The 16,853-nt window shown below is 25.0% G+C and overlaps 1 protein-coding gene across 6 annotated transcripts in view; it reads left to right on the plus strand.

Moving 5' to 3' along the window:
- Window positions 1-16,853, plus strand: part of LOC123263209 (tropomodulin) — a 53,414-nt gene that overhangs the window by 28,338 nt on the left and 8,223 nt on the right. For 2 of the 6 annotated variants that reach the window (XM_044725785.1, XM_044725788.1), the window contains 7 exons: window positions 2,526-2,678; window positions 5,583-5,750; window positions 5,820-5,946; window positions 7,072-7,292; window positions 11,067-11,221; window positions 11,309-11,405; window positions 11,483-11,630. In XM_044725785.1, coding sequence (XP_044581720.1) covers window positions 2,526-2,678; window positions 5,583-5,750; window positions 5,820-5,946; window positions 7,072-7,292; window positions 11,067-11,221; window positions 11,309-11,405; window positions 11,483-11,630 — 1,069 coding nt within the window. Of the gene's footprint in view, window positions 1-679; window positions 730-2,525; window positions 2,679-5,582; window positions 5,751-5,819; window positions 5,947-7,071; window positions 7,293-11,066; window positions 11,222-11,308; window positions 11,406-11,482; window positions 11,631-14,331; window positions 14,785-15,013; window positions 15,096-16,853 lie in introns of those variants that run through there. The other 4 variants (XR_006509124.1, XM_044725787.1, XR_006509123.1 and 1 more) reach the window with 4 other exon arrangements.

Genomic DNA, 16,853 nt, shown 5'->3' on the forward strand with positions numbered 1-16,853 from the left:
ATTATTATTATCATTATTATAATTTTTATTTTATAATAACTTTAATGAAATAATAAGAATTTTTTATAACTAAAATTTTTTCCGGAATTCTTAATTTTCATAATTTAAAAAAATTCAAATTTTCCCGCTTATAATTCCCGCGCACGCGCTTTGCCAGCTCCATCTCCCTGTTTCCAAGGCGACTAATATTTTCCTCAAATCAATTTCCGAACACCTACAAATTACACTAACCTATAACTATACCTTACCGGGAGTCATTTTCTCAAAAAAAAAAAGTCATCTCCATTTAAAAATAAAAAAAAAAACAGAAAACAAAGTACAGTTACGTTAGTACAATGCCGTAGTTTTATTGTCTAAAGTTTAATAGTAAGGGCGCTGCCTGAGTCATCAACCATCAACGATCAACGACAAATCACACACATATATTATAGCATATATTCTACATATACATATTCATTGGATGTCAATGTACAGTAGTAGCGTTCATGTTCATATAACTAAAACTAAACTCATTGATGTGTAATGAAAAGTGGGTGAGGTCTTTATTAAAAATTAAAATAAATAATAATATTACTAATAATAATTTTAAAAATTTCAAGTTTAATTAAAAACACAAAAATAATAATTATTAAATAAAAAAAAAATTTAATTACTGCTGTGTAAAATTACATTTAAAAAAAAATAGAAACTAGTGATTATTTTTATCGAGGTTATCTTTTGATTTTATTGGTGAGTAAAATTGATTACTTGTGTCGTTATAAATAATTACTATTGTAATTATTATTATTATTAATACCAAGGATCTATTTATTTATTTATTAGCATTGAATTGTTGAGAAGAAAAAACTTCCGATTTAAATGCCAATTTGGCAGTAGTTGGTCGAAAAAAAAAATCGATTGTGTATATAGATATTTAATTATATTCTGGGGTCATATATATTTAAGTAATGTTTATTTATATATAGATGTAATGTGCTGATGATTGATGGAGTAATTGCTCGGAGGACTTTTAGCTAGAGGTTGTGAATTGTTAATTATATTTTGGTGTTCAGTTGTGATTTTAAACAGGGTTCAATAAGTTCAGGTTGATTTTTTTTCTTTCAGTAGTTTTGATAATTTTTTTTTTTATCTAAGTTGTAATTTTAAAAATTTTACAGAATTTTTAAAATATAAATTTAGAAAAAAATTAAAATTAATTTAGCAGATATTTGATTATTTTTTTAATAAATAAATTATAGAAAAAAAAATTGACAAGTAATTTTATTGAACAGATTTGTTTGTTAAAAAAATATTAAAAAATGGTCAAGTGACTGTACTTCTAACTTTATTGTAATAAAAAATAATTTGAGTTTGAAAAATTATTTATAAAAAAATGAAAATTAAATTAGCTGACATTTAAAAATTTTAAGAATTTTTTATTATTGAAAAAATTATTGTTAAAAAATAAAAAAAAAATTCTTTTGTAAAAACCTTTAAAAATTATAAGTACAATTTTTAAAAAAATATTTTTTAGTTATAATTAAATGATTAAAAAGAAATCAAAAAATTACAAATTGTATTTATATTTTTTTTATTTATTAAATTATAATCTTAAAAATTTTACAGAGTTTTGTAATGTAAATGTAGAATTTTTAATGAAAAAAATTAAATGAAATTTGATAATTTTTGTAACAGTTAAATTATCGCAGAAAAAAAATTGACAAGAAATTTTTAAGAATAATTTTTTTGAACAAATTTGTTTGTTTAAAAAATTAAAAAATGGTCAAGTGACTGCTAACTTTATTGTCATAAAGAATACTTTGAGTTTGAAAAATTATTTATAAAAAATTGTATTTATAATTTTTTTTTTTATTTATTAAATTATAATCTTTAAAATTTTAATGTGGAATTTTTGATTTCATTTTTTAATGAGAAAAATCAAATGAAATTTAATTATTTTTGTAGCAATTAAATTATGGCAAAAAAATTAACAAGTTGAAATTAAAAAAAAAAATTTTTTCTGAACAAATTTGTTTGTTAAAAAAAAATTAAAAACTGGTCAAGTGACTGCTAACTTTATTTTCATAAAAAATAAGCCGAGTTTAAAAAGTTATTTATAAAAAATTGCATTTATAATTTTTTAGTTTCTAAAAGTAGAATTTTTTAAATAATTTTTTTTGTTGTATTTTATTTATTAAAAAAATTCTAAAAATTTTTAAATGATTCTCAACTTCAGTATTATGAGACAATTCTGAAAAGTTGTAAAAATTGATCTGTAAAAATTAAAAAAAACTTTTTTTTACTATTTAATTATAAAAAAAAAATATTTTTCTATACAAAAAAAAAATTATAAATATTTTTTTTTGTACTTAATTTGTTTTAAAAATAAAAAAAAATTTCACACAATTAATGATTAAATATTATATTGCTATGTTTTATCCTAACTTGTAAAATTTATAAAAACTATATAAATTTTTGTTATTAAAATTATTTATTAATTACTATTTTAATTATTTAATTAATTTCTTAATTTTGTTTATGTTCAGACTTCAGCGTCGCACAAAAAAACCACGATGACAACAGCCGCTAAATTGTACGGCAAGGATCTTAGTGAATATGATGATGTCGACGTTGATGAACTTTTGTCCCAGTTGACGCCGGAAGAAATAAATATTCTGGCTAAGGAAGTTGATCCTGATGTAAGTATTATAAAAAATCATTATAAATTCTTATCGTTAATTCCCAGTAAAAAAATTGATTACAATAAAATTTCCAGAATTTTAATAGCTAATTTTTTAATAAAATTTCTTGATTCAAGAATTCGTAAAAAATGATAATAATTTTTTTTAATTTAAAAATTAGTTTATTTTATAGTAAACAAATATTTAGTTACTATTTTCAATGTTAGATAAAATAAAAACAAAATTTTTAAAATGTTTAATTGTAAATTATTATAAAAATAATTATAAAAATAAATTGAAAAAAATTGTAATTTTTACTCTAAGGTAAAAACCCCAATAGATGATCACGTACCAGTATATGATCACTCCATGTATCTGTATATCTATATTCACAAATATAGGTATACAAATACATGGAGTGATCATATACTGGTACATGATCATCTATTGGGGCTTTTACCTTAGTTGACTAAAATTAAATGAAATTAAATTAAAAATGTCACATTCTTATCAATTTTTATGTACTTAGCTCTGATTCATACATTATACATAATATGTTATTGAACTATTCTATATTATTATATACTTTAATACTATAAGTATCTCAAACTTATTTAATTACACTAAGCTGTGACTAACCGATTAGACAAAATTCTTATTTACATTCAATGCAACATAGTTATACACTTAATCAATTTAAAGCTTTTTGATGGACTACATTTTTTATCTTTTTTTGCGGTGCGTAAATATATAAAGATGATGGTTTTCCGATTCACGAACACAGGACGTATAGTTTCCCATGCACGAAACAGGGAAACTCCGATTTGATTCCGCAAATTTTCAACGACTGGCCTGGCGATTTATTTATGATCGTCAGTGCGGTTTGAACGTGAGATAGCTCGTCCCACATCTCATTAACTGGCATGACCTTAGTCAGGTCGTCTTCTACTTGGTATTTTGAAACAATAACAATAAAAAAGTTCTTACGCACTGACAAACTGATAATAGATTTTAATAATCGGCTTGAAATTAATAATCAAGTGTTTGAAAAATGCATTCATTTTCAACCGTTACATTTCCGTAATCATAAAATTAATTAATTAGTTATGTGATTAGCAAAAATAACATGTATAAAGTTCTTAGTCCGTTGACTGAATAACTACATGTCATGTTAAGTTTTGAAAACCTTACAAAGACTTTTTCCCCGCTGCCAAAGAGACGATTGTTGTAAAAAAGTTTTTATTAAATGTTATTGAATTTTAATAGATATGTCCTTAATTTCATGTCTCAAAAAGTCTTAGTTTATGAACAAAAATATTTTTTACATTCTACTCACCACTCTGACACAACCTACATATCAATTGAATTATCACGAAATTCGTTTTTGGTTGAAATCTAATCATTGACTAGGAAAAATATTTAAATCGGTTGACCTTGAAGGCCATCCCTGTAATTTCCTGTATCTCTTGAGATTCTATCAAATTTTATATCTGTAGGAACTGTATTTGAAGAATATGAATTTTTTTGACAATTATCACTTCTGCACTCCTATGCGGGGGAAGAATTTCGTAAGATCCTATTCGAGATGATGTCTACATTGTAAATAAAAGATTCCAACAAAACTTTGTGTCCATAAAAACTATCGATTGGAAATGAGAAATTTTCATGGCTAACGCCCCCGCAATCCCTTTTGGGGTTAGAATTTAATAAAATCCACTCTTAGCTGAACTTAACATCATACATGAAGATTCCTACTAAATTTGGAGTCTGTAGAAGTTACAGTTTGAAAATTAAAACTTAACATTCTAACACCCATCCCCGTAATCCTTATTGGGGGTGGGTTGTAAAATCCGCTCTTAGATCATTTCCGCATCACATATGGAAGACTCCACCTAAATTTGCCGTCTGTAGGATCTACAATTTGAAAGTTAAAAATTTTCATTGTTAATATCCACTCCCACAACCCCCTGTGGAGCGAGCTATCGTAAAATTCGTTCATAGATTATTTCTATATCTCTTACAAAAGATTCCTACCAAACTTGGGAACTATAGTTCAAAAACGGGAATAATTCATTGTTAACGTCCCCGCAATCCCCTTTGGGGAAGATTTTTTAAAAATTTTTTTACATACAAACCTTTTCCTAACAATTCTGAAGATAACAAAAAAAAAATTTAGCTCAATTGGTTCAGCCGTTGTCAAGTGATGCTTGGACATACATGCGGCATTTTATTTTTATTTATATAGATGAAATTTTTAAAATAGTGAGTAAATATTTTATCATGTCAGAAAAAAGAAAATCATATTTATAATTTAATAAAAAATATATTTTTTAATAATTTGTTTAAAAAAATCATGAGATAGTATTTTTTCATTCAGGTCATTAATAATCTCAACAATTTTTGCTGATTAATTAACGCTCGATTAATTAAAAATAAAAATTGATACTTATGATTGACTAAGTTTTTATATTATGAACTTGAAAAAAAAAATTTTTTGATTAAATGCATCGAAAAATTTATTTATTTATTTCTTTGAAAAAGATCTAACAGCCAATGGCCAGTAACAAGGTCACTTAATTTTACATCTTACATAATACATAAATGTTTTGTTACAAAATAGTTTGTACAATTAGATACAATAACTTTTGATTTAATCAATATCTATTTTGTCGCTAACATCACTTAGATAACGTCGGCAAAAGGCCATTTATTAAAAGTTAATACAATTTGCTTGGCAATCAGTAACTTATATTAAATAATTATATTAATTACATTCAATGGTTTAAAGAAAAATTAGGAAAATTAAAAAGTCAAAACGTCAGGGGGTTATTATATTTCATTTGATCTCAATGATACTAAAATTTGTCATTTCAATAATTTGTCATTGAATTAATGAACTAATTTTAATATTAATTACTACAGGATAGTTTTATGCCACCATCACAAAGATGTAGTTACGAGTGTGACAAAAGCCCAACGGGCCCGCTGAACCGTAAAAAGTTGATAGAACATATCAACAAACAGGCGATGGAGACTCCAGATATTCCTGAACTTAAACCATACGTACCTGGAATTGTTCGTGGTAAAAAGGTATGTATTTATTAATTTAATTAGTAATTTATCTATTTAATATGATTAATATTTTATCTAAAATTTCAGTGGGTACCACCGCCGAAAGAAAACCTCAAGGAAAAAGAAGCCGATGAACAAATTTCAATAGACTTAGGTGAAGAGTATGAACAAGCGCTCTCATCGGCAACGCAGGATGAAATAATTGATCTAGCTGGTAACTATCCATTTATATTAAATTAAACTTAAGGTAAAAGCCCCCATTATTGACACTACAAGAATGATCATGAATATCTGAATTTTTTTATCGTGTTTCAAATCTATATTGTCAACTTTTTTATTATAGGACACTTTAATCATTGTTTTTACTTATATAATTTAATTAATTAACTTTAATAGCAATAAATTTAATAATTATTATATCAACTTAAAACCAACAGATTGAATGTATGTATTATTGACAGCGCAAAAAATTCAAAGAGCCGATTATTGACATACCATTGACCCTATTATTGACAGGTCTTTTATTACAGTTGAATTTATATTAAAAATAATCATTTTTACTAACTCATGCAAAACTATCAATAATTTTTATTATTTTAAAATTCGTTTAAGACCTAGCTTTCCTATATTTTTTACCAGGTTTTTTTTTAGCAATTTTTTCTAGTCTCAAATACTTTGATTCTTATAAAATCACGTGACAGTATGTAAACATTAACATGTTGATATGTATGTTGACGGGGGTAGGTTACTTTACATTATGGCCTATGTCGTTAGTTGACGCAAGTTAATTTTTGTGTCCCCATCATTGACATTCGCTATTTTAAAATTAATTTTGACTCGATAAAGTATAAATAAATGATTATATGGTTATTTAGACTATAAATAATCTAAAATAATTTTAAACAATGCAATTACATAAAAATAACATTGAGAAATCTGGATTTGAAAATAAGGTCTTTCTTAACAATATTGTTAAGAAATTATAAACGTATAAGCAGTGGTCGACTTGAAAAAAACAAATTTTTTTGCGGTAAATAGTTTATACCTTGAAATTAAATTTTACTATTTTTTAATTTTAAAAATATGTAAAATTGTCATAAAATATCAAAAGTTGTGATTATTAACAGATTTTAATATTGAAGTAACAAAATTAAATAGGGTGTCAATAGTGAGGGCCCGGTCTACGATAGGGGCTTTAATCTTGTTATTAAAAAATTTTTTTATTTATAATTCAAACTCTCGGCAGTCACGTAATTACTGCAGGTTGCTAGTTATTAATAATTATTAATGGATAATATTAGTTATTTATTGATTAATAAATAATTTTTTTTTTATTTAGCTATCCTTGGATTTCATTCAATGATGAACCAAGATCAATACCACGCATCTCTTTTGAATTCCGGCCAGCCAGTTGGTCTTGGTTGGGACGGTATCACTAAAGCAAGCCAGCCTAAAGTATTTCCTATAGACCCGCCAAATGACACTGATGTTGATCAATCTATCAAACAAGTCCAGAATAATGACATTGATCTTATTGATCTTAATTTAAATAATATTAAAGTAAGTTTATGATTAAATTACTTGAGTAAGTTTAGTAGATCCTTTCAATCTTGGAAATTAGAAAAAATAAAATTTATACATTTATTTATTGCATCAGAAGTTTAATAAGAAAGTGTTGATTTTTTTATTGGAAAAAAATTGTTAGTTTTTTTTTATTAACTAGAGTAATATATAAAATTTTATTGCATACGTAAATAAATAAGAAGCATTAAAAAAAACATTATTAAAGAGTTAATAATGTTTTTTTATATAAATAATGTCAATATGATATTAAATTGTTATCATTTCTCTATCAATCTAGAACATTGAAATATTATTCTTTAAATATTTATCATTAGTCATTTTACAAACAGAAGTAGTATATTCTTATTTTGATTAGATCTCAGTGATAATTTATTAGATTATTTCTTATCTTTTTTTATTATTTAAAATTTATTATAGAGTATTAAATCATCAATTTTTGATTGAATCAATTATTATTATTATTTTTATTTTTATCTTTATTAAGAAAATAAAAAAAATTTTGTCTCTAGGATAGTCATATGATAAAATCGGGTTTTTTAGTGAAATTTAGTGTCATTATAAAGGTCTTGATTTGAATTTGTGCCTTTTCAAGGTTTCATATCATTCTCACTTATAGTCAATTTATAATGATTAGTATTTAGGCTGAATTTGAAAATACTCTATCTCTAGATACATAATTAAAAAATGACCTTGTATCTTGTGAACTATTGACATTTTTAAAGATATAAGCTCATCCCGATGTTACACTCATCAAGAGCTTTCATTTGAGTAACCACATCAATTTTTTATATATTTATATATATTATATATATATATGTTAGAGTGGTCCAAAAACATTTTTATTTTTTTTTTTCAAGTGCTGCTGTTTCAAAAACTTCTCTAAGGTATAAAAAAATTGTCTCCAAAGCGCAGCTTGATATCTCAATTGTTCATGAAGCTCAATGAATTTTTATTTTCCCATTTAAATAACACATCAAAAAATTTTATTTACGTTTTCATCCGGTAAAACTACGAAAAAATTTTTTTTTTTTTGTATTTTTCGTCAATTATAATTGAATAATTATTACAAGAATAATTATTCTTGTAGGAAATTTAATTCTCTATAAAAAAAGTACTAAGGTAGTTTTTTCGTAATCCTAACAAGTAAAAAGTTATTAAGCTTTAAATATTCGCAATAAAAGAAAATTTAATCAGATATGATTTTAGAATCCATGTTGTATCACATTTTCTGTTTTAAAGTATTTGATTAAGTAATTTATATTTTTTTTTAAAAACATAGTATACAGTCTGATATCGGTCATTCAGTCTGGACCAGTGATAACAAATGACAATTCAATATATCGGTTTGTTTATTTGAACCACATGTTAAATGCACTGAAGGAGATTACCAGACTTTGTAAATACTCTAACCACTGCTTAAAAAAATTAAACTAGATAATTTACTTTTAGCACTCTCTTGCGGCCTACATGAAGATATATAGTAAATTAAATTTTTTGTTGACAATTAGTTTTTTACTTCAACCTAGCTGCATTTTAATAATTATGTCTTATAAGTCATATAAACTAAAATAAGAAAATAACCAAAAATTAAATCAGTCTCAAAAGATTATATTGGTTGTATGTTTATTAGCAATTTTTTATAGTCAAGCTTATTTACTTAAATATGTGATGACTCCTGAGATAAGGCAGTTTTCCGCACTAACTCTACTTGTTTATTTATCATTTTTTTCAATGATTAAATTTAAAAATAAAAGAATCAATTCACGAAGGACTTCTATTTACGTACTCCTGCAAAGTTTCGTGATTTTTCATTCGGTCAAAAAGCGTCCCAGCATCATGTTCAAAATTTAAATATTCACCTGTTCTACCTGTCCTACATCTTCTTAAATAAAAAAATTAAATTCGGTATACATCCGGAAGTACTAGCTTGCTCTTGATTCAGATTCCGTAATGAAATTCAAGTTCAATTTTAATAAATCACTGCTCATAGGAAAAAATATCCAAATTGTAATGAGAAATTATTCATCATTCACAGTTAATACTTCACCAAAAGACATGTGTTAATTATATTAGAAACAGTCTAGTTTGATAAATTTTGAAATAAATACATGCAGTTACCGAAAAGTTTTCGAAAAGTTGCTTTGAAACTATCTTCGTTCAAATTTTTTTTGTGCAAGTATTTAAAGCTCAATAACTTTTTACTCGTTAAGATTACGAAGAAACTACCTCAGTACTTTTTTGTAGAGAATTAAATTTCCTACAAGAATAATTGACGAAAAATACAAAAAATTTTTTTCGTATTATTGCTGGATAAAAACGTAAATAAAATTTTACGTGTTATTTAAATGGGAAAATAAAAATTCATTGAGCTTCATGAAGAATTGAGATATCAGCTGCGCTTTGAAGGAATTTTTTATACCTTAGAAGCTTTTAAGATGATAGGCCAAAAACTTTTTTTGGACCACTCTAATATATGTATATATGAAAAATATATCAAAAATGCATGTGAGGCACTCAAATGAAAGGTCTCTGTGAGTGTCACATCGGGATGAGCTTATATCTTTAAAAATATCATGAATTGACAAAATACAACATAATTTCTTAATTATTGACATTTTTAAAGATATAAGCTCATTCTGATGTTACACTCATCGAGACCTTTTACTTAAGTACCCACATGAATTTTTCATACATTTTATATATATAATATTTCTGATATTTGTGAAATATATAAAATATATAAAAAATTCATGTGTGTACTCAAATGAAAGCTCTTGATGAGTGTAACATCAGGATGAGCTTATATCTTTAAAAATATCATGAATTGACAAAATACAACATAATTTCTTAATTATTGACATTTCTAAAGATATAATATAAGGTCATTCTGATGTTATACTCATCGAGACTTTTCATTTAAATACCCACATGAATTTTTCATATATTTTATATATATGATATTTCTGATATTTATGAAATATATAAAAAATTCATGTGGGTACTCAAATGAAAGCTCTTGATGAGTGTAATATCATGATAAGTTTATATCTTCAAAAATATCATAAATTGACGAAATACAACATAATTTCTTAATTATTGACATTTTTAAAGATATAAGCTTATTCTAATGTTACACTCATCGAGACCTTTCATTTGAGTACCCACATCAATTTTTTATATATTTTATATATATCATATATATGTATATATGAAAAATATATAAAAATTCATGTAGGTACTCAAATGAAAGCTCTTGATGAGTGTAACATCAGGATGAGCTTATATCTTTAAAAATATCATGAATTGACAAAATACAACATAATTTCTTAATTATTGACATTTTTAAAGATATAAGCTCATTCTGATGTTACACTCATCGAGACCTTTTACTTAAGTACCCACATGAATTTTTCATACATTTTATATATATAATATTTCTGATATTTGTGAAATATATGAAAAATATATAAAAATTCATGTAGGTACTCAAATGAAAGCTCTTGATGAGTGTAACATTAGGATGAGCTTATATCTTTAAAAACGTCAATATTTAAGAAAGTACAGTGCAATTTAACAAAAGTCATTATTTAATAAAGCAAAATTTTATTTATTTATAGTTCACAAGTCACGGCAGTCACATAGTGACTGCAAAGTTGCTAGTCTTTTTTTATTATTTAAAATTTATTATAAAGTATCAAATTATCAATCTTTGATTAAATCAATTATAATAAAAAATTTTTTAAATTTCAGAATATATCTGACGAACAATTTTTCAAATTATTTGAAGCACTAGAAGGCAATACCCACTTGGAATCATTGAGCTTAACAAATGTATGTCTTACTGACAGAACAGCACAAAGATTAGCTGAAGCAATGGAGAAGAATTCAACATTGAGAATATTAAAGTAATGAAAATTTTTAATCTTTAGTATTAATTTTTTTAATAAAATTTATTAATAAATAAGTAAATAAAATAACAAATTTTTTTTTAGTGTGGAGACAAACTTTATCAGTCCAACAGTGATGGTCAGACTGATCCGAGCATTATTACAGACAAAGTCTATTGAAGAATTCCGTTGCTCGAATCAGGTATGTATCTACAATAAATTATACAATAAATTATAAAGCTCAAATTTGACTTAAGTAACACTGAATTTTAATTTCAGAGATCGCAAGTTCTAGGGAATAAAATAGAAATGGAAATAACGCAGCTGGTTGAACAAAATCCAACTTTGTTGCGATTGGGTCTCCATCTGGAGTTCAACGACGCAAGACATCGTGTTGCTGCTCACTTACAGCGCAACATCGACAGGAGTAAGTCCTTTTGATATTTAATCATTTTTTTTTTTTTTTTTTTTTTCACTTATTTTTATTATTACTGTTACGAAAACGGAAAAGACGTACAGCTGACATTTCTTTAAATACTTGCTTACCGCTTAAGCTTTAAATTTTTATTGAAAAGCTGAAATTTTCAATATACTAAGTATAATAAGGGGTAAGGTGCAGTCAGAGGTATGAAAAAAAGAGTATTGTTGATAACTTTTTTTTCACTAAATTTATTTTATAAAATAAATAACACCAAGTTACTATATTATATTTTAACTTGACTCGAACAAAATTTCAAAAAAAATATTTATTGCAAACAAAGTTATCGCCACCTTTGTCGGAGCCGGTTGCTCAAGTAGTGCTTCAAGGTCACCATCATAACTCTATTAGTTCAGTCAAAATCAATCAAACAAGAAATAATCATTTGCTTAATAGTAAATCTAGTACTAAGATCAAAGCTTTTTTTTTTTAATTTTAAAATTGAGATAATTACAGCCTCTAATAGTTCACTCGCGAATTTTTTAGAAAAAATTAGGATTTTATTGTTAGAAAAAATTGAAATTTAAAAAATGAATCCTTCAATCAAGTACTAGCTTTTTATACTTTTGATTAGCTGTGAAAATTTTGTTAAAATCCATCGGGTGGTTTTTTAATTACGATGATCACGGACTTTGAAAATTTAGTTTAGAGTTACGCGTTTAAAGTTTTGGTCTTGGCAAAAGAATTACCTTTTTCTATAATTTTTAAAAATTTATAACTCAAAAACTGTGAACTTTAATTAAATTTTATAAGAATAATTTGTGTTTTAAAATTACCCAAATTAATAAAAAAAAAAAAAATTAATTCGGACCAAGAAAAATTTTTTAACAATTATTTCTAAACAATATTTCATTTCGGATTTTGTCGAGTATCTCGGAAATTTTTTTCTTGTCATATATCTCCAAAATATTTATTAAATTTTTAAGAAATATTTTCTGAATCTCAAACTCTAAGAAAATGCAAAAAATCAATTTCTACATTGATAAAAAAATTTATTTTCATTAAAGAAAAAAAATCTTGACAAAAAAAAATAATTTGTGTTTTTTGATTTTATTTTACCTTTGAATTTCAATTTCTATTCACATTTAAAATCGCAAGAAGGACTGATTGAAACCTCGAGATAACAAAATGTTATTTTAGTTAATTAGAACAAAATTATTTTTTAGATATCATATTTTAAGAAAATCCAAAAAATCAATTTTTTTATTTAATTCTGACTGCACTTAGCCCCTAATTAACAAAAAAAATCTGGTTAATATTTACAAGTGAGGTCAACCATTTTAATTTTCATTTTTTTGAACGAAATTTCTATTTGAATTTATTGATATAAGGTAAAAGACCCCATCAGTGGCACTATAAGGAAAGGGGTTAACAGAATGATTTTGTTATTATAGTTAAAGTACAAATATTGAATTTTTTTTGTAACTTAATGCCTTCATTAATGGTTAAACTTACATAATTAATTTTTAAAATTTGAATTTTTCCAAATTTACCATTATTTATAATTATTTAAAATCCATTACTTAAAAGACCACATTAATGGCAGGGCCAATAATCCTCTGATCCAATTAGTGGCATACTACTGATCCCTTTAGTGGCGGGTCTAACTCGTATGCGTAAAATTTTTCAAAAAATATATTATAAACACAAAAGTATTATTTACAAACAAATTTATTAGAAAAAGAATTATAAAATTAACAATAATTAAATTTAAAATTATTTCTTGATCACTTTTAAAAGACTCGTATTGAGATTGTTAATAACTGCACAATCAGACAGAACGTTTATGAACATAAACAGATTTTCTATGTAAAAAGGTTAGATTGCTTTTGATTTTAACATTGGCGGTAATTGGCGCTAGAGAATTTTCATGCCCCTATTAATGACATTTTTGTTTTTTTTTTTAATAATATTTATTTTAAAAAAGGTAAATACATAATTTTGTGATTCTATAGACTTTTCAAAATCTGTAATGATAATTGCTAGTATAATTATATGAGAAAAATATTTAAAAATTCGCTTTTAAAAATGTGACCAATCTTAATTGAATTATTAAGAAATTTAAAATTTGCTTGGGGTTTCAGTTTGGTTGAAAAAGAAAAATTTTTTTTTTACTAAAAAGATTTTCCCTGAAATCAAAATTGAACATTTCTGTGATCTAGAGGTCTTAAAGACTAGAAATAAAATACTCATAATAGAAATTAATGATTAAATTGATTAAATAAATAGCAAAATCAATTAAAGTGCCACTAAAGGGGTCCCCGCCACTAATGGGGTCTTTTACCTTACTCAACTTTTTTTTTTTTAATAGTTTTTTATGTTCTTTTCAAAAAAAAAAATCTATCAAAAATATCAAAAAAAGATAAAAGAGAAATTTTATCCAAACACATGAGCCAAAATTTTTTCCAACTTTTGAAGGCAAAAAAGCGATCGAAATCTTCATTTTTTTTTTCACGACATTTTTTATCATAAATGCACTATATAAAAAAGCAGAATAAAAAAAAATTTGAAAATGTTAATTTTTCACCTAGTTATTGACCAAAATGGGGTTTATCCCACTTGTAAATAATTATACCAAAAATCTTCCAACTTTCCTATTAGAATTATTTCTTCTTTAATTTTTCATAAATTTCCCCGGCCATTTTTCTAGATGGAAGTTACTCGAAAGGCGATTACAGAAGATACAAATATCAGTACAAATACTAAAAATCATCTCATGCTTGGTAGTCTGTCGTAGTGCTCTCATCTCACCTAAAAATTACTTTATCTAAAAAATTACCCATAAATTTACTTTAAAATATTTTCACTCTATTTAATTCTTTATTCTAATCTAAGGTATGCTTATTTCACTGGTTAGTTTTTTTTATCTTCATTTCTAAATCTTGTAGTGCATTTTATTAATAAAATTCCATAACATAACATATCTTACTTCTAAAAATTTTTAAAATTCAATTTTTTTGAGTAGTTTGTCGTATTGAAGCTTTGCTACGCAAACAAACAGTTCCTATAGCTGGTGGTTCTGCCGGTTTTGCTGTAGTGGAACCTGACCAAAGTCATTAAAAAATCTTTAAAAAAAATATATATATTTTTTTTCTACAATTCAGTGAGTAAATATTAAAAGCTCTATTTATTTTTTCTTTTAACAATCTTAGCATGATTTTTATAATTATTTTTTTCTGCTCTGCTACTAATTATATTTTAATAACTGACAAAAAAAAAAAAAAAAAAAAAATGACTGACAATTGTGCATGCAATTTAAAATTTAATTAATTTTTATGTACTAGGTTCAGAATTTATTTATGTATAAAAATTAAATATTTATATTTTAACAGTACGGAAAGATCTTGAGTTGCGGCTACAATTCAGATTCTTTAATAATATGAATCACAGGAAACCCGCATTAATTAAGTAAAGGTAGAGGAATTTTATAAAAAAAAAAAAAAAAAAAATTGTTTGGGCTTAAAAAAAAAATATTGAATGTGCAAAAGTTGATTAACAAAAAACTAACAAAGTTTTTATAATATTTTAAATTAACTAAATTAATTAAAAAACAAATTTTTTTTACGGCTTAATTATATTCGCGAAAATGAATTTAATTAATAATTACCGCTGATAATAATAATAATATTTGATGGAATAATCCAAAAGGGTTAGTGTGCTCACGGGGAATTTATCGTGATAGACATAATCCCAGAGCGCAGCTCGTTAATTTTGTGAAAACCGTCATATAGGACATAGTCATAGTCAAGTTACGATCAAGACGTGACGCGTTAATTTACTCGGGAACGTTAACGCCTACTGTGTTTGTATTTCTCTTCTCCTATACTATCAACACAATTCACCTCCAATCTATTCAGAAATTTCAAGTTAACTAGAGACAATGTGAATAATTATTGTATGTTATTTTTTTTTGTACACTGGGGTGTGCCAAAATTCAATTTACGTGAAAAACCTTTTAAAATTGAAATAGGAAATTCGAGCGTAACTTATGAGTCAAAATAATGTTCAAATTTTTTGCATGCCTCATAGCGCGAAGCGCGTGAGGTTGTGCTTTATATTCGACTAGTCAAGGTCAAGCAATTTTGTGATCTTTAAATGCCTCTATCACAACCATATTACATTTATACAATGATATAAGTAGATGTACACCGAAAAAACACTTAAATTAAACCATCTTTTACTTTCTAAAATTATTTCATGTTGCTATTTTGAAAAAAAAAAAAAAAAAAAAACATTTTGAAAAAAATTTTACGTGGACGTCCGGATGTCACCCCATTTTGGATGTACCAACGATTACTCCCGAACAAATTGATATTTTAAGACCGGACCTTTTTTATTAGTTTAAGAATTTGATGAACTGGGTCCGTATTTCATATCAGTGGCCTAGTTTACAAACGAACTTTTCTGATTTGTCACGTGAAAACTATGGCGCCACTTGATGAAGCTAGATTTTTTTAGACAAAATACTCTGTAAGAAATTACTTAATTATAATTTTTTTTTTAATCAATTACACAATTAATTTTTTTCTTAAAAAATGAATGAGCGTTATGAGGCGTGCACTTTTGGATTTTCCAAACTTTTTTATAATTTTAGATTGCATTGACACTCAAAATCAATGCAATTTGTAATTTTATTAAAATTTTAAGTATAGTAAAATTTGATAGTGATATAACGTTAAAATTTCTATAAAAATGGCTTTGTATAATTAATGACAATTTTTGGGTGTATTGATGCTCAAAATTAATGCAAGTAGGAATTTTATCGAGGTTTTGATTAGTTTTAGTAGAACTTAATCGTGATATAGCGCTAAAATTTCATGAGAAAGTTGTATTGACGCTCAAAATCAATGTAATTATTATTTTTATCATCATTTTGATTCACTTAAGTAATATCGCTCCAAAATATCGTTTTTAAATTTTAATTGAAAGAATTTTTATATAATTTAATATTTAATACTATTTTAGATTGCATTGATATTCGAAGTCAATGCAAATAGTCATTTTTATCAAGATTTTAATCCTTTATTAAAAAAGTTTATGTGACGTTTTCATTGTTGTCATTAATGATTAAAATTTGTCAAAATATTGATTAATTAAATTGTCGGTAAACAAAATAAAAGTGTGCTTGATTTTCTAGTTTTTTAAAAAATTTAAAATTTTCAAATTTATATC

This window comes from Cotesia glomerata, linkage group LG4, assembly GCF_020080835.1.
Source record: "Cotesia glomerata isolate CgM1 linkage group LG4, MPM_Cglom_v2.3, whole genome shotgun sequence".
Taxonomy (NCBI): domain Eukaryota; kingdom Metazoa; phylum Arthropoda; class Insecta; order Hymenoptera; family Braconidae; genus Cotesia; species Cotesia glomerata.